The sequence below is a fragment of the Macrobrachium rosenbergii genome, chromosome 28 (assembly GCF_040412425.1).
Source record: "Macrobrachium rosenbergii isolate ZJJX-2024 chromosome 28, ASM4041242v1, whole genome shotgun sequence".
NCBI classification, from domain to species: Eukaryota; Metazoa; Arthropoda; class Malacostraca; order Decapoda; family Palaemonidae; genus Macrobrachium; species Macrobrachium rosenbergii.
In genome coordinates, this window is record NC_089768.1 from 30,020,001 (window position 1) to 30,047,482 (window position 27,482).

A 27,482-nucleotide genomic window follows, 5' to 3' on the forward strand; every position below is an offset into this window, starting at 1 on the left:
AAAAAGAAAAAAAAAAAGAGCGCATTACGAGGCGAGTGAATGGAATGGATACGCGCAGGAGAAATCGAAATGGGAAATTTCATGTGCAAAAACACATAAAACACGCGCATAAACCCGTGACAAACTTCCTTCTCTTATAATCCCGCTTAAATAAAACAAATTAAGAAAACTCATAAAAAAAGATTGAGGGAAGAGATTATTGCACCTTACGCAGGATCGTGCAAAACCAGGAAAATGCGTGCGCAAAACACATAAAAAAACACACACACACACCTGTGAGAAACCTCCTCCTCTAATAACCTCACTTAGAAAAACACACACACAAAATAAACACACATACCTGTGAGAAACCTCCTCTTATAACCTCACTTAGGAAAACAAACACAAAAAAAATAAACACACACACACACCTGTGAGAAACCTCCTCCTCTTATAATCTCGCTTGTAAAAACACACAAAAACAAACAAATAAATTCATACAAAAAGGGATTTACGAAAGAGACTATTGCACTTCACGGTTCCTCCGCCTCTTTAAGGAGAGAGCGAAGTGAAAAAGGAAGATTTTGCCTGCACTTTACCTTCCCAGGATCCGATGTTGCATGATTACGTGTTGATCCCCTTGCAAGTGCTGTTGCAGCAGACTGCGGCTGCATCCGAGACGAGTTGGACGTCTCGCCGTGCTGACCTGCGACGTAACACACAAAAATAAGCAAAATGAGAGACAGAAATAATTTTTTTTTAATTGGGGGTCAGTGGTGGGAAATTTACACTCAGTGATGAGAAATGCAAATATGCTGCGTTTTGAATAATAATAATAATAATAATAATAATAATAATAATAATAATAATAATAATAATAATAATAATAATAATAATGATTGCTAAGAGATTCACAATTTCGTGAAAAACAATGTGAAATAAAAATCCACAATCATATAGTAGACGTATTACACAATAGTATATTTACTATATAATTGTGGATTTTTATTACACAATAATAATAGTAGTAGTAGTAGTAGTAGTAGTAGTAGTAGTAGTAGTAGTAATATGTTGCACGAAATCCGACTCGAAGGAGTTCAGTTTTTATTTGTTTTTTCCATCTATAAAACGATAGAAACAATAACCAACTTAATGCTAAATAATAATAATAATAATAATAATAAAAATGTCTTTCGTTACCACGAACACTATCAGAATCATATAATCTGTAATAACCTTCATGAAAAGACCGTGACAGATATTGTCATCATTAACAATATTCTGCAAACATGTCTTTGTTGAACAAGGCATTCTGTTTAATGGAAGGCTTCGTGTAAGAAATACATAATTACTATTATTATTATTATTATTATTATTATTAATATTAATGTTGTTGTTATTATTATTATTTCACCGGCGCTGATGTTCAACCAACCTTGGCCACTCCTCCGGCCATATGCGCCTCCTTCAGCGTCGTCCCCGCCCTCCTTGCGGTGCCTGCCGGGGGGCGTCCCCCTGCCCTGCCCTGACTTGTCTAGCCCCGACTTTCCACCAGCATGGTTCTCATGGTCGTGATGGACGTGCTCATCGTCGTGGCTGTTATGGTCCGGGTGGCTGTCGAAGTGGCTGGCGGCGGCGCCCTTCGGAGACCTGCCTGAGGAGGAGGAGGAGGAGGACGAGTACGAGGAGTGGTCGTTGTTGTCGAGGGGGGCGCCGTGCGGCGACTTGTGCTGGCGATGGTCGTCGTCGTGGTTGTGGTCGTGGCTTAGATGGTTGCTGCGCTTGTGCCCTTCCTCCGGGTTGTGGTCGTGAGTGACGTGGTCCGACGAGTGGTGGTCGCCGCCGCCGCCGCCCCCGCCGCCGCCGCCGCCGCTGCCCCCTTCCAAGGGGAAGTCGAGACCCAGGCTACGCAACAGCCTCTGGAGGCCTTCGGGGGTGAGGACGTTGTTGCCCTCGGCGTACCGGTCGAAGAGGTCGCGCAGTTGCGGCAGGTCCCTCAGGATCTGGTCGTCGGAGGCGTCGGGGGCTGGGCAGCCCGCCACGATCATACCCTTCGTCAGGAGAACGATCAGACAGAGCTTGAGCAGCAACAGCAGGGAGGCCGCCATTGTGGCAGAAGGAGGCCTTAAGAGGCGCAGGAAGAGGGACTCCTAAGGGCTATGAAGAGCGCTGCGGGGTTTTTCTCAAGAGCAGCGGGAGTTGGTTCTGATGTCGCTGCTGCTGGTGGTGGTGGTGGTGGTGGTGGTGGTGTCCTCAGAGAAAAGTCTTCGTCGTCGCCTTCCCGGCACCGCCTCTCCTCTCCTGCTCCCACAGTCAATGATACACAACCTGTCATATACCTGCAACAAAATACACGTATGATACTATACGGTTAAGATACACACACTGCCTATGCAGTGTTTACAAATTTAATATGCTTCACAACATGAAGGTTCAATCAATCGAGAAAATATGAAATTCTTAGACTACTGTTTATACACGTAAGAGATGCTGCATATGTAAAGGGTTACATAAATTAGACGGTTAAGTAACTAATTCATACAGTGGAAGTGAATGCGATAAAGAAAGAAAGCAGAAAGAAAGAAAGAAGGCAAGATAGAAAGAAAGAAAGAAGAGAGGTCTTTCGTGGCTTACCGAAATAAAAGCCTTTGGCGGCTACCAATGAGCAAGTGGATCTGCCCCGTCTCACTTTCTCAATTCCCTCTATCACTGAAGTCTCCCATTCTTTCTCAACAGCGTCATTGTCCCTATTCTATCGGAGCAGTAAAATAAAACCATACTTACCTTCATTCTATACAGAAAATGCCATCTTTACTCTCGCTGCAAAACATCAATAGTTCCAAATAATTAAAGTGTATAATTAGACCCCTTAATCCTAATACGTTTTTCTCTCATTTCCATATGAAAAAACCTTGCCAATGAAGCCTGAAGGGAACTGAAAAAGTTGTAATTTCCTCTTACACTTTAATAATGATATCTTATTTTAATCCATTTAAGTAAACGAGCGCACACTTTTTTTTATTTATTAAAACTGGCGCCAAAACATCTAGGTTACTGACGACGACACACACGCGTACATACATACACGTCGTATTTTACACGCCAATCACATTTAGCTACTCGCAGCTGTAAACACCCCCCAAAAAAAAGGGACGTTTCATTTTATGGTTTCTGAGAAAGCAACGACTTCTTTTGAAGTCACAGTAACGACTCGACGATGTCTAGGTTCGACCCTTCCACACACGTGGCGGTGATGAGCAAAATAGGAACGTTAAGATCTAATAATATTGTCGGAGTTGAGTAAATCATTTCCCGTGGGCCAAGCTGTATGAACATTGAGGGTTTGGCGACGCTCCACTCTCTGGTACAACGTGCCAGGTGTGGGGCACAGATTCTTTCGGGCTGATCCAAACTAATTTTTCAGAAGGAGGTTGATCCCAATAACTTTGTAAAAAAAATCTTTTCAGTCTAGTATATTTCTCCCAAAATAATTTTTCCTATAAAAGTTTTTCTTGAACCCGCAGCGGTCTCAGGGAGTGACACGTCTTGCAATAAACTTTCAAGCGCCTACACATGATGTTTCTCAGAGCACCATACCGAAAGTGAAGTTTAACGACAGGTATTTATTTACTAACTTGGTCGCGATAAAAGGCAACGTTATTTAAAAAAAAAAAAAAAAAGTTGGTATCTTGCCTTGAAGAAATAACATTTCATATGAAATTTGTTCCTAATAGTTTCGTGACCTCTTGACATCTTTCTTCAGTCAATTTCAGGAATGGAATATAAAATTTAGGCCAAAGACCAATAGCTGGGGCCCACGAGGTCATTAAGAGCTGAAAGGAACACTGGGAGCAACACAGGTTTCAAAGGCGTAACAGGATGAAAACCTCTCAGTTGCATTATGAAACAATTGTTAGGAGTGGGTGGAAAGTAAGATGAAGAAAGAGAATATGAACGGAGGAACAGTAATAGGAATGAAAGGGGATGCAGCTAAGGGCCGAATAAGGGGTCAGTCAGTTTCAGGTTTCTCTCATTGCACTTATCAAACATCAAGATTTTTTTATAATGAGAAAGAAAAGAACAAGGATTGGGAAGAAGGTACAGAGGACCGGGTTCTCTCGAGACAGAAAGTCAGAGAGGGCTGGGGTGTTGGTGAGGAGAGGTGCAAGGAGATGAAGGGTTTTATACGGCACAACTTTGGCACACACCATGAGCAGTGATGCTTCATGGAGCCTTGGCGGAAGTTGTAGTAGTAATAGAATTATGAGTCTGGGAGTTGTGTGAAAGGATTACCAATTCTGTTGCCAAGCCAGAATATTGTTTAAATAGCAGTCAAACGGCAAATCCATCCAAGAGAGCAGAGTGTACAGTAGCAGATCATGACATGGCAGTGATTTCATTATTTTAAAATGTATACTTGCGATCCTAAGCCGCTGAAGAAATTCCCCTCAGAAATTAAATCATGAAAGCGCCACTTCTGTTACCAAACTCCAAAGAGGGACAAAAATCTTGATTTTCCTTAATGCCAAGGGAGTGCCAAGTTTCCCCTCCAATAAAAATGAGGAACTTTACTACATTCGGGCATTCTCAGAACTTTTACACCCACAGCCTTTTATATTTAACCCCAGCAAACTTCATGTGCATAATGAAAGGCAGACCTTAATTTGGAATCGTGATCGTTACCATATTCTGTCCAAAACAGGAAGGCTACAACAGATTTGACGAGTCCTCAGACGCACGAGAGTTCTCAAGCTGTACTAGTTTTACATTTTTCTTGATTGAGACACAACATTACGAGACCTTGAGAATGCAAATCTAATGTGATTTGAAATTTCCAAGTTCACTTGTTCTCAAGGTCTAGCATTAAATCCGTATCAAGGGTTGTGTCAGTACCACAGCTGCTCAAAAGCAGCAATCACGAAATGTCAGATTTCCTCGAGAACTTTGAAATCTTTCTGTCCACTGGTTTTTTAAATTATTTATCCACAACGAAACGGAAAAGTGAAACTAACCGCATAATGATCGTAGTATATGGACGCAACTGGGATGAATTACTTACTAGGCAAAAGAAACAAATTGAGATCTCTATCATCAACTCGCTGTGCATGAGAATATTTTATCACCGAGAGCAGTCATGATGCATTACAGAAATGAGGATGGTTGCTATCATTAGTCAAAATTAGACAGCTAAAAAAAGGGGGACTCTGTTATATAGCAGATTTGCATAACGAAAATGAAAAGAGCTTTCATTTACGAAGCCATCTGTTTCACGAGAAACCTACACCACAACTCACGCAACTCAACTCTTGTCAAAATATTCTAACCCCCGGACTCCAGCCCCGACCCCCCAAAAACCCACTCAATTCCGTCATTAAATCACATAATCATTAAACTGATGGCTGAGGCAAATGACAAATTTTTAGCTTGAAAACTGTGCCTCTTAGACACGAAATATATTGTCATATATAAGGTGTTGTTTCTCTCTGTCTAAACACTTCTGAAAGTCGTGTTATATACAGTTACTAACAGGGAAACAATATACCTTCTCTGGGAGGTTCCTGTCACGGTGTCAGCATTCCATTTCTTCTCAGTAAAAAAACCATGATGTTTCTAGAAAAAAAAGGAACAACAACACTGTCATTGTTTTCCGCTTCGTATTATTATTATTATTATTATTTTATGATTATTATTATTATTATTATTATTATTATTATTATTATTATTATTATTATTATTATTATTATTATTATAACCATGACGTTTTTCAAAGAAAGAATAAACTACATGACTTGTTATTTTTACTTCGAATCATCATTATTATTATTATTATTATTATTATTATTATTATTATTATTATTATTATTATTATAACCATGACGTTTTTCAAAGACAGAATAAACTACATGACTATCGTTATTTTTACTTCGAATCATTATTATTATTATTATTAGTGGTAAGGAGAAAACGTCTGAATGGAACAAAAAGTCTTCCACAGAACAAACCGAGACACGGGAACGAACACATGAATCAAACACCCGTGAGGTTGCAGCACGTGACCTTGCAACAACCCCGAGTCATGACCCTGACCTATAATGTTACCTGAAAGTGGACCTGTTACGTTTTGGTGCTTTGCTGGGGAGCGTTATTTACTTTGTTACGTTCCTTTTAGACTGTGACGTTTTCCTTGCAAAAAAAAAAAAGAAAAATAAAAAACAAAATAAAAAATAAATACAAAAGTACCAAAATACAAGACGTACCGGTAAGAAAAAACATTATAAATATAAATAAATATATATATACATATACATGTATATATATATATATATATATGTATATATATATATATATATATATATATATATATATATATATATTTATTTATGTGTTTAATTACAGTTTTTAAAGGGCTTTCATTTAAGCCCTCCCAGTTATTCGAAGCTCCCCCCAAAAATTTAAAGACATTTTCAGCCGAAACGAGATGATTAAGTCGTTTAAAATAATTACACTCGTTATAAAGGCGTTGTGTAATTTACTAACCACATATGATGATACTTGCTGAATTTACGCAGCAATCATCAGTGGACGTTATATATATATATATATATATATATATATATATATATATATATATATATATATATATATATATATATATATATATAGATAGATAGAGAGAGAGAGAGAGAGAGAGAGAGAGAGAGAGAGAGAGAGAGCGGAATAAAATTTTACCTCAAATAAACATTTCATGCTATGAATCAAACCCAAACGGAGCATCCTGTCATTCTTATAACAAATAACACGACAGCGGGAAAAAACAGACAGGGAATAGAAGGAGGAGGAGGAGGAGGAGGAGGAGGAGGAGGAGGAGGAGGAGGAGGAGGCCAGACAAGGCATTTCAGTCTCCCATGAGGTGAGTCAGTGAGTAATTATTCAGGGGGGGTGTGGGGTGGGAGCATACGTGGGTGGGCCGGAAGGTTGAGGCCGGGAGGAAGAAGCCAAATGGATATTAAAAGAGCACCTGTAGACAGTGTGTGTGTGTCTATGTACACCTGTGTGTGCGTGTTTATGTGCACCTGTGTGTGTGTGTGTGCGACTACAAATCACATGTGCGTCACAGACTCATGGTCGGGATTAAATGGTGGCCTTACCCACACCCACATTCATCGTGATGAATATCTATCAAATTTGATTCTATATTTCAACTTCTTATATGGAAGACGATCATTCACATATATTTTAGGACACATAATCCATTTTTTTTAATCCTTGGTTCCTTTTCGTATTAATAATGTCGTCCTCAGATTGATCGATTTTTAGGTACAACGTCTCTTTGTCAGTTCGTCGTGTTTTTGAAGTCATGCAAAATAGATCATTCTCGAAAACTAAGACACCGGCATTTTAATGCACTTGCGAGGGCACACACACACACACACACACACACACACACCAATTTATGAAATTTTAAATAATTACAATCACACACTCCCATCATATATCATATACGCGCGGACCTGCTGTGTATGTGTGTGTATGTATGTATATAAAATCATACACACACATATATGTATATATATACATATATATGAATAAATGTACATATACTATATATATATATATATATATATATATATATATATAATTTATATATATAAACAAAGTTACACCTACGAAGGAAAAAGTGAAACAACTCACCGCTTCACCCTTCCCTTCGTAGCTAACTTTGTCCGTATAATCATCACGTCTTCACCTTTTCGTGATTTAAAATTATAGACATATATAAACTATAATTACACTGAACTTTGCATTACACATGCAAAACATATTTAGGAGAAATCCTGACCAAAAATAAACAGTAGCGGCAATAGTTGTATAGATATAAGTAAAACCACAAATCTGCGGCACGGATTTAGGACGGTCATCGCGCATAATATCACACGGGACACCGATACGTCCAAGACGCGTACGGGTTGCGTTTCAACGGTCATCTTTGTTAAGACCGAATCTCATTATAGATAAACCTCTGCGTCTTGTCAGTTCAGATGGAATTACCAAGTCCATAGATTAGAGGAGAGAGAGAGAGAGAGAGAGAGAGAGAGAGAGAGAGAGAGAGAGAGAGAGAGAGAGAGAGAGAGAGAGAGACTTTAATGTCAAGAATTACCAAGTAAAGTAAATGACTGTGCAATTAAGGATTTATGATAATGAACAATCCTATAACAGAACAGAGATGAAGTTAATTGAAAATTACTAACCCAATACAAGGGAAAGGAAAGATGATAATTTTGAATTTTATGAAGTAAACAAAGCTAAACATTTTTTATAATAAGCACTAAACCCAATAAGGGAAAGCAAACAAAAATTAAGAATTTTGTGGAGCAAACAGAATAAAGAATTTTAGAAAGTAAACAAAATTAAGTCTTTTTTAAAAGTAAGCAAAATTAAGATTTTAGCTTCATAAAATTCTTAATTCTGATGATAATAAGAATTTTATAAAACAAAAATATGAAATTTGAAAGTGAAGAAAGGAACTTGGGCACTGTTCATGCAAATAAAAAAAATCTAGAAATAAATAAGAAAAATAAATGAAAATGTCAGTATAATTTGTGAAAAGAAGAATGAAACGGAGAAGCTCAATATCACGTTAAAAACTCTTTGGCCAATAAAGTATATATATATATATATATATATATATATATATATATATATATATATATATATATATATATATATATATATATTATATATATATATATAATTTATTAGTAAAGAAACTCACAGAACTTTCTCAATGACCAAGACACAAACAAGGGCGATTTTTATCACCCCACTTTGCTTAATATCTCAAGGGCGAAACAGCCTAATTATTGGGCTGTAAACTTCTGCAGAAGTGGATTTAATGAAGCCTAATCATGCTAAGGTAATGTAAAGGAGATACGACCTTTACTTTATAACTTCTTTTAAGCTTCTCTTTGCTACTTCATTCCTTTTTTTTTTCCGCAATTAAAGGAGTTTACTTAAATTTTATTTTTGTATTGCGAATATATCTTCTTTTTTTTTTTTACAGCGAATAAAGTAATTTATTTACTTCTTTATTGAGAATAAAGTAAGTTTGTTTAATTTTCTATTACGAATGAAGTTAATTTACTTACTTGATTTTTAATGGCAAACAAAATAATCTATTTATTTTTCATTGCGAATAATGTAATTGATTTGCTTTTTATTGCGAATAAAGTAATTTATTAACCTTTTTGCGAATAAAGTAATTTGTCTACTTCTTTACTGCGAAGAAAGTTATTTATGTAATCCTCAAGCAGAAAAATAATTGACATGGATGGCCTAACGGAATCTTCATGGCCATACACACGTGTATATTCTTTTGTGTGTGTGCGCAGACCTCTATTCACGTGCAGATACCAGGTAGGCTGCTCAAATGCTTCGTAATAAGAAAAATCCCGACCAACGCACGCGTACAGTCTTGCGCGTAAGTGCGTGTGCGCGTGCGCAGGTCCTCGATTCATATACAGATACATGGAAAGTTTAAAGGCTGTTATATCCTCAGGTGAATTACTTGCGTCTACCTTCACGCCCGTGTTATATGTTTGTGTGGGCGTGAACCTCGATTAACGCCTACAATAAATACACTCGAAAATATGCAGATTATGGGGTCCATATGTAAATTAGCCACGGAAAATGGCTAACATTCACTTCGAGGATCCGAGTCCGAGGGAGTCAGCAGACGCGGTTCAAAAGTAGCCCGCACGACAGGCTGGCTTTGGGAAAAGAGGGGGAAGAATTCACTGTCTTATTTTATAAGCCATATGCAAGTCTAGACTGTTGTGAAACAGTTGCAGAAAATTGGTGCATACACACACAAGCATCATCACTATTTTCCGTATTTGCTTTCATTTACTGTCGGTCTAGTCTCCATCCTTCTTGGGCGCCATACATACATACATACATACATACATACATACATACATACATACATACTCATACATATACATAAACACAGATATATACATATATATATGTGTGGATATATATATATATATATATATATATATATATATATATATATATATATATATATATATATATATATATATATAAATATGCTGCACATATATACGTGTGTGAGCATAATATATATAATTATATATATATATATATATATATATATATATATATATATGTGTGTGTGTGTGTGTGTAAATACATACATACATGCATACACACATACTCACACATATCCGATATTATATATATATATATATATATATATATATATATATATATATATATATATATATATATATATATATAAATATATATATATGAGAAGTTTTACGAGGGACGAAGCGAAGAAGACTCGGAAATTGAAAAAGACTACATAATGGTAATGGTGTAAAGAGGTAATGGAATGGAAGCGCCTTGATGTCCAACAAGCCCCAAAACATGTCAAGGTAAAGGAGAATGCAATAGTGCTTTCGGGGGGTCTGACGCAATGCTGATGACTCGTCTCTGCAAGTTTATGAGCTGGCTACAACTGTGGAACTTTTCCAAACTGGAGGTTCACCAGCGATTCAAGAGTTAAAAGTTAAGAATGTGGCAGGGGCCGCCCTATTTTTTTTTGGGGGGAGGGGGGGAGGGAAGGAAGGGGACCTGCAGTATACCCTGTTAGGACGAACTATAATATACTAGGGATCAGGTATACTTGTTAACTTACTGGCAAACTCTGGTCTTTCTTAGAGGGCTCTGAGCTGTCTGTGAAGTAAATCGGGCACAGCCAAATGCTATACATACCAACGCATACAATTAGGGTACAGGGCGCGACCAAGGTTACATGAACTCGGGCAGGGTACACGAGAGAAGTCTGGCTGATAGGGTAATTATGTCCCTGCCTAATCCAGTCGGTTCCTCTTCCTTGGCCCTGAAGCCCCCAAAATTTGAAAGGTGCCAAGAAAGGTCTTAAGGCTAATAATAATATAAAGCTGCACATACACGCTCACACACAAACAGGCACAGAATATTGGACTGGGACCTATGAGGTCTTCAGCGCTAGAAATAATGATGAAACAACTGTTAGGAGAGGGTGGAAAAATAGTTAAGTATACCTTCATTTAACCAGACCACTGAGCTGATTAACAGCTCTCCTAGGGCTGGCCCGAAGGATCAGACTTATTTTACGTGGCTAAGAACCAACTGGTTACCTAGCAACGGGACCTACAGCTTATTGTGGGATCACAACCTCATTATACCGAGAAATGAATTTCTATCACCAGAAATAAATTCCTCTAATTCTTCATTGGCCGGCCTGAGACTCGAACGCGGGCCCAGCAGAGTGCTAGCCGAGAACTACGCCGACCCGTCCAACGAGGAGAGGGTGGAACGCAAGACGGAAGAAAGAGAATATGAACGGAGGTAGAGTAAAAGGAATGAAAAGGGGTTGCAGCTAGGGGCCGAAGGGACGCTGCAAAGAGTATCAAGTAATGCCTACAGTGCACCGCGTGAGGTACACCGACGACGGCACCTCTTCCCTACAAGGAGACGCAGAATATTACTCCTCGGGAGAAAGCAACGCAACTGGCGCCCGTATAGGTGGGCGTCACACACAGAGGCGGGCCAAAAATAGCCCGTTCCCTGACGCTGTTCTAGCAGCGGGTTTTGGGTAACAATGGGTCCTGGATCATGCAAATGTCACGGTGGTTATAGCATCAGCTCGGCGTATTGAGCAATGCGAAATTATCAATAATAACAGTTCACAAAGAAGTTGCTTTTATTTTCAGTGAGAAGTAACTGCTTAAATGCGTATCGACTTTCAGTATTATCTGCATTTGTGCCGAAAATAATAATAATAATAATAATAAAAATAATAATAATAATAATAATAATATTATACCGCAGAATAAATGATGTAACTGATTTCCATAAGTTAAATGACATGTTAAAACTACACTCATTCCCGCTTTGTTAAGCCTTAAAATCAAGAACGCTGTATCCTCTGGAGTAAAGTGCAGTAGTGCTGTATTTTAAACTTCACGGCATCGATGGGCCAACATCACCAGTTTCAAACGCATGGCATCTCATTAACTGTTCGTCTTTTCCTTCCGGTAATATTATCCTCTACCAAAGAATACCGTCTGGGGTTTTTTTTAGCACCGAATACCTTATTATGTTCTATATTCTACTAATTACTGCTTTGTTTCCACAAACCCTGTCCAAGAGAATACCGATGGTTGCTGTTTATTTTATTCTATAGAAAAAATCCTGGAGACTAGTTTTTTTCTTTTTTTATTCCCCAGACCAAATTTTACTCTAGAGGATGCCAGCGGCTGCGTTTCACTTCATTATCCTATTTCGCAAAATACTGCTTGCCGCTTTTTCATTCCAGAAACGACGTTTTTATTCATTCTCTAAAATACTGGTTGCTACTTTTTTTTTTTTTATTCCCGAGACCAAACTTTATTCCAGAGAATGCCAGCGGCTGCGTTAGACTTCATTTTCTCATTCTATAAAATATTACTTACAGCTTTTTTATTTCCAGAAACGACATTTTTATTCTACAGAATACGGACTGCAAATGGAAACTGCAAAACAAACAAACAAACCCGTCGTGAAGGAAAAAAGCTCCAATCGCGGATTTCTAAGTTAAAATAGGCAGCCAATATTCCAAGGAAGAAAAGATCGCATCGACAAATTACTGCGACCTCCCTTTGACCTTGCGTGTCGTCGAAAGGAAACGGTTTATACGATGCCTTGATTTTCTGAAGGCATATATATATATATATATATATATATATATATATATATATATATATATATATATATATATATATATATATATGATATATTTATATCTGCACGCATGCATATATCTACGACAAAATTACTGTGGAATTGTTATTTCTAACTACTAATAATGACTGTTTTTTTCTAGTATTCAAGTTAATATAAACAAGCATTTTGTACACACACACACATATATGTATATATACACATGTGTGTATTATACATACATACATACGTACACATAAGTCATAGGTTCGGTATAGAATTACATTCTAATGCGTACAAGTGCACCCACAATCTCGCGATATTTAAATTAACCAGACTGTATAATCCAGCAACAACAATAAAAAAAAAAGGGAAATTAAAAAAATCGTAAAAGGGACTGTTCTCTCACCCTAAGCTGTCACCCAACGCTAAAAACCACAACGGCACCAACATCAAAGAAGAAAAAGTAAAAATAAATAAAATGAGTAAAAAATACACTAAAAAGGCCATGAAACGTACCATTTCATCTTTTATGTCACTGCAATGCCATGATTACCACGGCGATACTAAAATATTTAAAAAACAAAGTCTGCAACACCAAGGAAATATTAAAACCAACGCCTGGGTATGCATGAAGGTGGGGGGGGGGAGTGGGAAGGTAAAGGGTGAGGGGGAGGGGAAGCCTATGCCCGCTCGCCCTGACCTTCTAATGTCTGTAGCTAGCTTCTAAACAACGGTTTTTGGGATGAGGTCGCTAGGCTGCCCAGTAGCACTATAAACTGGCGTGACAATTACAATGGACCCTCAATCTTGCAAATACATCATGTTCACATTAGGATAACTTCTCCTTACACTAACAACAATGTACGTTGTAAAAATTTTCTTCTATTACCCTTTCAGTCAAAATGAATTTTAAAATACTAATAAAACGTCACATGAACACGAGAACAAAGTATACGGTATGCACAAGTATGTTAGTTCAATCCATAACTTCTCTACATCAACGATAAAAACAATATGATATCAATTTGCATATAATATCCAATGCAAAACGTTCATGTAAGTAAAAATACTGCGTAATTATACGAAGAATATGTTGAATAAAACTTTCGGAAAATTCCATGTTATTATTTCCATTTTTCTTCTCACGGCAAAATTATGAGACTTCCATAAAATTCGAGATGTAAAATCGATCAGCCGACGACGGTCAAGGACACATTTGTCGTGGGGGTTTACGGGGAAGCCTCACGCCACTTCGGGGGGCTGACCTCAGTAAACAACAACAACAACAACAGCGAAAATAATAATAATAATAATAATAATAATAATAATAATATTCAAAATAGCACTGTGTTTTGGTTCGTCTTCATCTAACTGTTCGAATGTAAATTACAATAACTATAGATAACAATTCTGGTAACTTATCAACATTATCATATATATATATATATATATATATATATATTATACATATATTCATACATATACACATATTGGTAACATTCACCGTGATTTGTTCCAGATCCACCCGCTGTATTATTATTTATAAAAGAAAAATAAAAGATAACGAGATGATATATTCATAATACGGATATGCTTGCGAAATATCACAGCACAAAAATTTACACAATATTTTTGTGACCGGGGTTCCGGTTAAATATCTTGAATGTTCAGTATAATTCCAGATGACCATCTCTCTCTCTCTCTCTCTCTCTCTCTCTCTCTCTCTCTCTCTCTCTCTCTCTCTCTCTCTCTCTCTCTCTCTCACGCAAAAAAATCTTTCAAGGTGTGGACGACTTATATGTTACGGCGTTTCCTTGCATCAACAGGAACCCCTCTCTTACGCGGTAATTTCATATACTTAACATCTCAACCATTCCAAAACAAATATTTTACACAGACAATGCCTCATGAATTTATGAATGACAAAAATGGTTCCTTTGATGAAAATATATATTTTTTTATTCTTTGTCTGTAAATAATAAAATTACCAAGATGCATATTTTCAGATTCGTTTACTATTATAAATAAGGCCAGTTGGTCCGAAAACTTCATGCGAGATATTGTAATATCCTACGCAGTGATCTCTCTCTCTCTCTCTCGCAAAACCAGACGTGATTGTATTACATTCCAACATATTTGAATGTACCAGCTTTTTTTACCACGTACCCAATCAATAACTCATCTCATTGTGTGTGTGTGTGTGAGAGAGAGAGAGAGAGAGAGAGAGAGAGAGAGAGAGAGAGAGAGAGAGAGAGAGAGAGAGAGAGAGAGAGATATCCCAGGAGTACATCAGTCCTAAAATATCTTCACTGAAAGGGACTGGAACCTCACTAAGTTATAGATAAGAAAATATCTAAGATATTCGGTTTCTCCTAATTCAAAATAAAAATGATCCCAGGAGTTCACTCTAATATATTTGAAAAATTACCATAATCACTTCTTTATCTGAAATTATAACTCATCATAGATGTTCAAACTCTCTGAAAACATTTAATCTTGCTATAAACATGAAATGATTCTCGACCCTGATGGATTATAATCTGCATATTTCCACACATTTTTTTCTCATTCCGGGAATCTTGAAGTGCTTAAATCTGAAATATGAGATCTGAAATTTCCTTAAGTCTGAAGTCATCCCTCGTCCTAGAGGATTAAAATATCTTTATATTTCCCGTTATCTCCCAGCCCAGAGATTGTAAATCCTTCTTGCACCGCAAATAAATCCTCATCTCAGAGCTTAAAAATCTACTTAGATCTGTATTAATGAGCCATTCCAAAGGATCAGTGCCTCCTTAAGCCTGCAATAATTCCCGAGTATTAAGGATCAAAATCTGATAATATTCCTAGAGCCAGAGGATCAAAATCTCACTAAAAAGTATTTTCAATCCCGGAGGATCAAAATCTCCCTAAGTTTTAAATTATTTTAAATTCTAGAGGATCAAAATCTCCCTAAATTTAAAAGCATTTTCAATCGCAGAGGACCAAAATCTCACTAAATTTTAAACTATTTTCAATCCCAAAGGATCAAAATCTAAATTTAAAAGTAATTTAAATTCCAGTGGATCAAAATCTTCCTAAATTTAAAAGTATTTCCAGTCCCAAAGGATCAAAATCTCCCTAAATTTAAAAGTATTTAATCTAAATTCCAGAGGATCAAAATCTCCATAAATTTAAAAGTATTTTCATCCCAAGAGCATCAAAATCTCCCTAAATCTAGGTTTATTCCCCCACCTCAACTAGTCTAAGCCTAACGAACTGTAAACAATTCCCCCCAAAAGTCGAGACGGCGTACATATTTCAGGCTACGAGAGAGCGAAAGTTCTCTGCCCGCATGAAGGAACCACGTTCCCTAAAAAACATCAGTCACAGCTTTGTCGAACGATAACGGCATTTATAGCCTCCTACGAACAAGACTTATTTTTGTTTGGTGACCAGCGGTCGATATAAAACCCCGTTAGTACCGCATCCACTAAGTATCATTGTGCTCAGTTTACTATAACCCTAAAGGACAGGGAGATAAGCTCGAACACCGCCCTCTCTCTCTCTCTCTCTCTCTCTCTCACACACACACACACACACACACACACACACACACAAAACAGGCACATATACATAGGCATATACTGGTAATCAATAACAAGTATGCGGGCGTTTATGTATAGGCTATATATATATATATATATATATATATATATATATATATATATATATATATATATATATATATATAAAGCTATATAAATATTATGAATATGTTTATTGTCGTGCATATGTTTGAAAACGTGGCCTATTCGTTGTAACAATGAAGACATAACATTTACTAAAATAATTTAAGTCTAAAGTAGCATCTATTAGATAAAGGGAACATAAACAATGAAAAAAAAAAACTATTGCTAAACCCATTTAAATCGAAAGGAGAGTGTATAAAGACAAACAAAATGAAACAAGAAATGAAAAGTCTGTCAGAATAATGTAATAGCCACACCCATAGGCCTAACGTCACGTGACTGTCAAACCGGGCAGTTCTAGTTCATGCACCGGGTGAAACCATTCCACAATCTAGCGGTAGCCGGAATGATGAATTTCGAAACCTTTACGTAAATGTACTCCTGCTGTCATAAACATTGTAGATGTTATCAGCGCAATGACTACTGGACGCAGCAGGTATGGGAAATTAGAAAAATATTACAAGGTGTACTTGTAAAAATAATTATACATGAATTTATGCATTCTCCGTACAAGTAAAGCCTGCATAAGCTTCCTGTTTACCATTAGATAGATTAGTTCGGATTGTTATTAATCATAAGATATGTCCGCTGAGATCGCTATCTATCACAATTTACATTTTGGTAAGATCACCATTAATAGCTAGATGAAGATATTGCAGTTCATCATTCGGTACGGCGAACGAAGTCGCCATTCATCGTAAGATACTCGCATTTGCTGATATTCATCAATACGATACTTTCGATTCGATACACTTCAAGAGATTTCTATTCAACATTGGAAACATCTGATGAAACTGCGATTCATAAGAAGATATACTCTATGATATTACCGATAATCATAAGAAACTCTACATTACTACGAGAACTGGTATGAATCGTATAACATATATACTACTAACGATAACGAAATGCTAATTACTAATGCTATGCATGGCCTTCCTACTATTCATTTTAAGAGAAAAACCAAGAAGGTCCACAAGGAAAATAAATAAAAAGAACAACGCCACTAGACAGGTTGCTGCAAATTTGGGCAGAAAACTACAAGCGCCTTCTACCAATTACGTAAGGACAGGGCAGTTCTCTCGCACCCACTTCGCGGGAACCGCAAAATGCCAGAGTGTTATATATTCCACGAAATGTTGGAAGGTAAACTCGCTCTGAATTCGCTTGACTCCGACTTTCATTCAGTACTGTGGCACGTTGTCTTTGAAATTTACTTAATTTTCAGATATCCTTACTGTTTTTTTTTTCTTTAATAGTTCACGTTCAACGGCCATGCAGGTTGTGCATAGTTGAACAATGGTTCAGTGTGTGTGTGTGTGTGTGTGTATATATATATATATATATATATATATATATATATATATATATATATATATATACAGTATGTCTGTATATACATATGCATACACACACACATATATATGTATATATACATGTATATATCTATATACATATACATACACACACATATATATATATATATATATATATATATATATATATATATATATATATATATATATAGAGTTGAGCTAGTTTCAATTTAAAGCTATCTAACATTGTTGAAAATGACGGGATTACTTAGAACTATTTTCATACATACCTACTTTGTACTGATATCTATGGATGTATATATATCATAAATATATATTATAATATATATATATAATTTTATATATATAATTATATATATAACCATATATATATCCATAGATATCAATATACTATAGATATGTATGAAAATAATTCTAAGCAGTAACATGCTTAGAATCATTTTCATAAATACTAAGCAGCACTATTATACAACAAACATAGAGTGCAAATAACGGTAAACCGTTAGTTTTAATTTGCTCCATTAGTTCTTTTGTGCACGATGTCATGGAATAAAATAGAAAATAAACTAAAACAAAGCAAGAAATAACGAGCATATAAAACCAAGACCCTTCATATATAAACAAATAAATAAATAAATATATATATATATATATATATATATATATATATGTATATGTATATATATATATATATATGAACTGGAAAACCAAAACAACAGCAAAAAGCCGTCTTTTCTGCTGAAAGAACAACCACTCTGTGACAACCTTGAAAACAACAACATTCGTCCATCCCGTGGTCCCGGCATTCCTTGGCCACTCGGGACGCAAATTCCTGAGATGTATGCCAGTATTGCACCAGCCCCGATTTTTTGCCATGCCCCTAGGTTAGGTTAGGTCAGATTTGAACTCATTACAATTTACAGGTGAGGGAAACACATTGAGATTATTTTCAAGACAATTCTATGGTTAGTTTTTAAGACATGGCGTCCCGCTGTTTACAGAGAAATGTCCCGGGACTTAGCTACACCTCGGGGAAACGCGGGGCGGTCTAACTGAAAAAGTGCCCATTTAAATTGGACCAGAGATTAGGCTTCGGTTCCCAGAAGAAGTCTTCCTTCACGAAGGCAGAGGAAGAAGAAGAAGAGGATGACTGAAAATCACCTTCAAAGGAGAGTTCACGGTCACGACGATCCGAAGCTCTCTTCCTCCCCCCAGCCATTATGTGGGTGTGGGGTTGACGAGGAAAGGAGGTGGTGAGGAGGTATGAGGGTGGGGAGATTAGGGAATAGGATCAGGATGTGGATGGCGAAGGAGGGAAGAAGGAGAAGGAGCAGGGAATGAGAGGGAGGTCAGAAAAGGTATCAGGATTAAAACGGGATTGGACGACAGAGGAATTTTTAATCCGATCGAGTAACTACGAGCTATCCATTTTTACATAATAATAATAATAATAATAATAATAATAATAATAATAATAATAATAATAATAATATACAAAAGAAGAACAAGCGTTGTGAGGTATGTAAAAGCCAAAGGGAAGATGATGAAGCAACATCTCTTTAGTATCCTTCGACACAGAAAAAGAACAGCGAACTTCCTTTCGACTGCTTTGGTCTTTTTCGACCGCTCCCTGAACGAAGTCGGAGCTTGATCAATTTTCAAAGGGAACTTTGAACTTCAATTACTTTCAAATGAGACTCGCGACTGAGTTTTTCCCACGAGGGAAACTTTTCATCACATTTATTTTTGAGGATTTTTCACCGATTATGGTCTTCGTTATTATCAGGAAAAATAACTTTACGAAGAAATTACTTAAAGCGGGTAATTATCCTAAGGTAACTTTCAAACACTCGGCAATTATTTTCAGTGGGAAATTCCCACTAGATGCATTTTCACAGAACATTCATATGTATTTTGAAAGGGATCATACAAACAATTCCCTGCGGCCAATTTGCAACCAAGTCTCTTCCCGGAGCTTCAAGGTAACCAAACCAATCAGTCAATAGTGAATAATGAAAGGATTCCTCCTACTGGTGAGGGAATCGTTAGACACAAAGGAAAAGAACACAAAGAGGAACAATAATTCGCAGGAAGGAAAGAAGGGGATGCGAAGGGGAACTGACAATGAATGGATAAATGTAAGGGGAGCCAAGGGGTTGGAGGAGGAGGAGGAGGAGGAGGAGGAGGAGGAGGAGGAGGAGGAGGAGGAGGTGGTAGCCGAAAGAACGAAAAAAGATAGAAAGAAAAATTACGGGAATGAAAATAGTAGAGGACGAGGGATGGGTTCCCGAGGGGAAGAATGTGTTGCGTGTGAGGGGAAATTAGTTATAGTTGAGGATGGCGAACAGAGAGAGAGAGAGAGAGAGAGAGAGAGAGAGAGAGAGAGAGAGAGAGAGAGAGAGAGAGAGGTGTGTCTTAAAAAGAGTGTTATTTTCCAGAATGAAGAACGAGCGAACCTATAGAATAGGAGAGAGAGAGAGAGAGAGAGAGAGAGAGAGAGAGAGAGAGAGAGAGAGAGAGAGAGAGAGAGAGAGAGAGAGGCATGTCTTAAAAAACGTGTTATTTTCCAGAATGAAGAACGAACGAACCTACAAAACAGAGAGAGAGAGAGAGAGAGAGAGAGAGAGAGAGAGAGAGAGAGAGAGAGAGAGAGAGAGAGAGAGAGGAAACGCTGTCTGAAAGGGAACGTTGCACAACAACAGAGGGGAAGAAAGTCGGATGGCAGAGTTATGAAAGTCTCTCGTCTTCAAGAGCATTCGTGCACAAACACATGCAAACCACATAATCCCAGTTTCACAGTTTTTTTTTTAGACAAGGTCAGGAGGTAACCCTAGGGGCGAATCATCAAGGGAATCACAGAACCACCACTAAGTTTGCAATACCCAGTGCCAATAATAATAATAATAATAATAATAATAATAATAATACACCACTGAATGATTAATTCAGAATGGTCGTCTTAATAGTAACGACACAGACCAATTATCAAAGGAATGCTTTCGAGAAATTACGGAGACAAATTACGGTACTTCCTCTTATGGGCAAATTTTCAGAGCGACTTGCCGTTTGGCACAGAGAACATTCAACAAGAATACTTCATAGTTACCAAGAATACCCCTGGTCACCTCTGACCTAAAATGTACCGACAGTTGCCACTCCGCCCGTCTATTCGGTTCCAGCGGCTGACGGGGCTACGATGCCAAGTTGCAGAGTGAAGTGATTAATGAATTGTCTAGCATTGTGTATGGATAAAAAAACCACACCGACCAGAGGGTGATAAGGCATAATTGGGGACAGCACACACAAGGCGTTGCCATTGTCATTATTATTATTATATTATTACCAGAGGGTGATAAGACTTAGTTGGGGGCAGCATACAACAATCATCATTATTAATTATTATTATTATTATTATTATTATTATTATTATATTACCAGAGGGTGATAAGGCTTCAGCATAAACCAAGCATTATTATTATTATCATTAATATTATATTATTATTATTATCATTATTATTATTCAAAGTTCTCCACACATTCGTGAATACCACTGTCCAGCCAAACAAGCTTTCAAAATTGGCATGACCACTTGTTAAGGACAATACAAAAAAGAGGAGCAAATCGGTGCACAAGTTAAAGATGAAAACAACACAAAAATTAAGCCCAACAAACCAACCGGTATACATACATACAAAAAAAAACGCAGCCATTTCATCAATAAAATGATGCTGGTACCCTGCTCTAGGGAGCCGGGAAAACGCCCGAGAGTCTGCTGGCGGCTCGGAAATGACACATACAGTTGGAGAAGATTTTCGATGCTCATTAATGAGAGTCAACACAGACTTCTCTTTTTGAGAGAGAGAGAGAGAGAGAGAGAGAGAGAGAGAGAGAGAGAGAGAGAGAGAGAGAGAGAGAATGTCAAAATGTAAAACGCTTCATCAATCTTCAGGACTGGCAAAATCTTAACACAAGGACAGCTTGCTGATGAGTTTGCTTGTACTCAGCGGACAATGACATCGTGACGTCATGAAATACTGCCAACAAGGGTTGTTGGCAATTTCCAATTTGACTTGTACGAATGACACATGCATACATACATACATACATACACACACACACACACACACACACACATATATATATATATATATATATATATATATATATATATATATATATATATATATATATAAACTTTGTCTCATACACAATTGTTCTGTGCATTAGTAAAATTACTAAAAGGACCGCATTCAAACTGGATCGTACCTAATGGAGTATTTATTCAGAAAAAGTTACAAGCTTTCTTGGACAAACAGTCCACATTATCAAGTACCCGTAAGATACATCCAGTATGAATGAGGTCCTTTTAGTAATTATATATACATATGTATATGTATGTATGTATGTATATATGTATGTATATATATATATATATATATGCATACATACATAAATGTTTCTTAAACACTACAGCATCACTACGGGAAACGAATACATAAACAAATAACAACTGAAACTCCCCAGAACTATATATCACTACCAAAAAGACAATTTACTCAGCTATTAATTTCATGACTGTACGGTATTTTGCGAATCAGAATAGATATCTGAGCCATAAAGTACCGTTACCATTTTGAACATTTTGCATGAGAGTAATCATTATTTGCCGCATATCATCAAGACTCTTAAAATCAAATTCAGGACAGAGACAGAAAGTATAAATGTGACATAATTTCAGTACAACTTGGTATAAAGGGGGTGATACATAGTAAACGTTACCACTGTAATAATAATAATAATAATAATAATAATAATAATAATAATAATAATAATAATAATAATAAGAAGAAGAAGAAGAAGAAGAAGAAGAAGAAGGTAGAATTAATCGAATAATAATAATAATAATAATAATAATAATAATAATAATAATAATAATAATAATAAGAAGAAGAAGAAGAAGAAGAAGAAGAAGAAGAAGAAGAATGTAGAATTAATCGAATAATAATAATAATAATAATAATAATAAGAAGAAGAAGAAGAAGAAGAAGAAGAAGAAGAAGAAGAAGAAGAAGAAGAAGAAGAAGAAGAAGGTAGAATTAATCGAATAATAATAATAATAATAATAATAATAATAATAATAATAATAAGAAGAAGAAGAAGAAGAAGAAGAAGATGATAATAATAATAATAATAATTATAATAATAATAATAATAATAATAATAATAATAATAATAATAAGAAGAAGAAGAAGATCTACACAAAAAGAATAAAATAAGGCTAAACTGTAACTCCTGATAACTGGACGAGAGAATTTCGCAAACCTCCTCACGCCTCAAGGCCCACATCAACATTCCTTGAACATCAAAAGGAGACTTATAAACTCTCAGACACGGGGCAGCCTCACACTGCAAGACGTCTTGACCCACTACATACCCACTGTTGGAAATTACCCTTTTTAATCCCTTGTCCCATTTGCGCAATCTGACCGACCGCAAGTTGGACAGAGAGAGAGAGAGAGAGAGAGAGAGAGAGAGAGAGAGAGAGAGAGAGAGAGAGAATCTTCTACTGCTGCAAGACAGGAGATTCATTTTACCCGTTGCCACACGGTCTGATCAGATATGCCGTAGATCCAGCGAGTTTAGTTCTGAGGGAAATATCCCCTGAGAGGGACCCTGCACCCCTAGAAAGTCACCTTAAAAGATGGCTCAGTCTTTGAAATGGAGAATACACGATATGTGTGCTGATGTGGTTTGGACTTGGAGTGAGACTGGAAGAAAATAAGTAACGACGGTCTGTATATCAAAGACTACGGGGTTAAGACGAAGGGTAGCACAAAAGAAAGGCCCCACACGCCAGGTAACGAGTGCGTCTGTAAATGTTAAAGGAACTGCATTTTTCTATGCTGCTAAATCCTGTGAGTTTGTACTGACAATGACACAAAAACTGTATGAGATCTGCAAAGATTTTTAGCCACATTTAAACCGATGGGCAATGAATGTGCTTCTACTGAGCCACTTTAATTTTGGCATGAAAAGAATTATTTTCAGCTGAAATCATAACCTCTTCAGGGGCAATACAGCAGTAGCATCATTGTCAAATGCTTTGTGAAGTATTCTACACAAAGACGAAGGCTCAGACTGTCGTATTTAATTATTAAAAATAATTTTACGATAAACCCAGCATTCAGAGCAGACGTATAAAAGTATGGGAGGGATGGGGTAGTTACAAGTCTATGAGCATAAAATAGAAAGCAAAATCGGAGGAACGGGACCAGATTGAAACCGCTCATCTTCAATTCGGTAAGCAAATGATAATACTTAATGATAAATATTAGAAATATTCCCCTCAGCCCGTTTCCAACGACAATAGCACAAACAGCACACACACACACACACACAGAGAGAGAGAGAGAGAGAGAGAGAGAGAGAGAGAGAGAGAGATGATAAAAGTGCTCCTCAAGTACATACATACTAATAAACTGTAATCTTTCGATGCACACGGGCCCTGATCTCCCAGAACGGAGTAGCTGTGTTGAATGCACACGAGACACTGAGACTCGTGGTACGTAGCAGTAGCTATGTTAATCACACAAGACAGTTTTATGTACTACTGCTACGTTGCGACATTGCTTAATCCACGTTACAAAGCGATCCAAGGCTAAACGTATTTTCGAAAGGTTGCGTCACATGTCTGCACGTTTCCGCTCTTATCGGGGTGAATTCACCTGTGATTTCAACTAAGCCGGTAGCTTACCAAAATCGAGAACCTAACAAAAAAAAATAAGTGAAAGCGAAACGTGGAAATGCTGTGATTTAGATTGTATAAAATTACGAGGCACCAATGAAAGTTAAGTGCTTCATGCAAACTGGCATTACGAACCGTATAAAAATTCTACAACCACTGGGAGGTACATAGGATTGGGAGACCCGGCGTTACTGCAGACAAAAATAAGATATCACGAGCTCACATCTCAATTTGAATAACTGAAACCCAATATGAAATCTAAGAAATCCACAGTTTCCTTTAATATGAGAAGCAAATAAAGCTACGAGGAAAGAAAATACAAATACTAATTTAATTTCCTCTTTGGGGGGTATCTTGTCAATTTAGTCAAATATCCTCATCTTGTCCATTCACTAAATATCCTTCAGTACATTCTTCCAGTCATATAGGCCTACGAGGCAATGTTCCAAAGTGCACGTGGAGATTCTTCCTCTGAAACAACAGATGCTTTCGGACATGATTTCTCTCACATGAGCCCCAAAGAATGTGTTTGGAACACTTTTCCTTCTCCTCAGAGATAACAGAAGCTCTTGGAAACTATTCACCTTATATGGTAGGGTACAAAAATTCCGATTGAGACTTTTTCCTTGTAGTTTTCTGTAAAAGAAAACTACTGAGATGGCTTTGTCTGTCCGTCCGCACTTTTTCCATACGTCCTCAGACCTTAAAAACCACTGAGGCTAGAGGGCTGCAAACTGATATGTTGATCATCCACCCTCCCATCATCAAACATACCAAATTACAGCCCTGTGGCCTCAGTAGTTTTTATTTTATTTGAGGTTAAAGTTAGCCATGATCGTGGGTCTAGCAATGCTATAGGGCAGGCCACTACCGGGCCATGGCTGAAAGTTTCATGGGCGGTGGCTCATACAGCATTATACGCTGTACAGAAAACTCGATTGCGCCGGAGAAACTTCGGGGCATTACTTACTTGTTTCCTGATATCACTGAAGATTTACTTGATTTTTCCTTCGTAAGAGCCAAAACACGTTCCCAGGGGCATTTTGCTCTTATACTCTGAGATGTCAAAAGGTTAGTCACGATCTAAGAGAACCACGTACTGTACCACTCACATTACCATCTCAAAGTTTCTTTCCCTCGACCTTTGAACTCTATCATTCTTTCGCATCTTCCGGTTTCTCATCAACTCTTCTTGCTTTATTTCTCAAGACATGGACTTGCTTTTTAAAAGCAAGAGTCAGTGAGATGTAACCTTAACTCCCTTACCTTAACACAGAAAGATGAGGCAGGAAAAAAAAAAAGTTATTTCAGCAACTCTGATGAACCCAGCCAAGGAAATAGGCTACAGCTCAAGAAATATGTCAGCAACTCCGAACGAGAGCTTGATGTACAAAGCCCTGCGTACAATCCCTCAAAGAGAACAGAGAAGTCCTCCAAACAGGAAATCAAAGCCCGATCATCCAGCGGAAACATCCTGCAAAATCAGACTTGCAGGATACTAGGAAATCCTCAACTAACAAGATGTCAAAGCCAGAAACGACACTTGAAACAGTTTTATGCTTTCGAAGCAGCTAGTTCTGGTCGACGAGCTTTCAAAATTAGCAAGAATAAAGTATTTAAGCTTTCGAGAGGAGCAACAATCCTGACAGACACACATAGGTATGCAAGTATGTTTTGGTGGGCGAAAGTACAATTTATCTGTAACACGGAGAGATACATTTGTCGATTACTACCAGTCAGAAATTTCAATAATGAAAAAGCTGCTAATAAGAATTAAGCAGACTTCTAGTAAACCGAAGACTCGATGCCTGCAGTCATAACGGATTCACTTGATAGCACACAAATTCTCTCTCTCTCTCTCTCTCTCAGTCAACATCACAACAGGGTTTTTTTTTTTTTTTTTTTTGCTGTCGGAAAAGAGCTCTTTTCCTACTTTCGCCGCGAACGAACAAGCTGAAAAGCCAGTTTACGTCACTACTGTCAAGTATCAGATATCGCTCGGAGAGAAGACATATAATTCAAAGCATAATAAATATTCGAAAAAAAATATACGTTGCCCGTTACAAAAATTCATGACAGCATAAATAAAGGGGACGTTGTTAAAATACAGATGTCTACAGATACTGCGAAAGCGCGCCACCAATCCTTATCATTCTAATTCTTTTACTGCATACTGATAACCGGTTTCAAGTCGCTTCCAAACATTATAAAAGTACAGATAAGTGACGGTAATATTACAAGCCACGTCAAAGATGACGACAAACCGTAGATCGATGGCCTGTGGGACGCCAGAGGATTCTGTCGATGACTCAATCATTTCCTTAGTACTTCGGTTTTCCTCTTCTATTCAAGCTCCAGCTTGATGAAGGGACTGATTTTCCCCTTCCGTCCGCCTCCTAATAGCAAACGTTCGCGTTTGCGAGAACCTAGTTCATATCTAATAGTACAAGTAACGACGACTATCACAGAGCTATTTGTTTTTATTCACAAGTGGCAAAAATGTGATCACAGCTAACTGATTGACACACGTAAAGTGGCGTCGCAACGATTACGGTCATAAAGTCGTCCCTACAGAATGAGGGCAGAATTCCCTTTTCAAGGTCAAGTTCCTGGGAGTTCTGCTTCGCCGGTTTGGGGAATTAGGTAATTTTCCATCCGAAGTAAGGACTGAAAGGAGGTAATAATAAACTTTTCATATCTGACAATAAAATTCAATACCGAGAACGTTTGGTCGAAAAATATTTTTTCTTTCACGTGCCAAGAAATATCGTCACAAAATTGTTATCACTTTACACGATACTCGAATATTACAAGAACAGTTCCTGTGGGGAGAGAGAGAGAGAGAGAGAGAGAGAGAGAGAGAGAGAGAGAGAGAGAGTTAGTGTGCATACTATCCGAAGTCAGACTTTTACAAGTGTT

The 27,482-nt window shown here is 37.3% G+C and overlaps 2 protein-coding genes across 4 annotated transcripts in view; one reads left to right on the forward strand and one right to left on the reverse strand.

Moving 5' to 3' along the window:
* LOC136854180 (zinc transporter foi-like) overlaps positions 1-27,482 on the reverse strand; it is a 116,946-nt gene that overhangs the window by 77,936 nt on the left and 11,528 nt on the right. For both annotated transcript variants that reach the window (XM_067130482.1, XM_067130483.1), the window contains exons 2-3: positions 1,415-2,318; positions 579-685 (exon numbers count right to left, since the gene is read on the reverse strand). In XM_067130482.1, the coding sequence (XP_066986583.1) occupies positions 579-685; positions 1,415-2,087 (780 nt within the window). In that variant the 5' untranslated portion in view covers positions 2,088-2,318. The remainder of the gene's footprint in view (positions 1-578; positions 686-1,414; positions 2,319-27,482) is intronic.
* The window catches only part of LOC136854181 (proton-coupled zinc antiporter SLC30A2-like), a 113,739-nt gene that overhangs the window by 61,438 nt on the left and 24,819 nt on the right, over positions 1-27,482 (forward strand). The gene's annotated exons all lie outside the window — the stretch shown is intronic.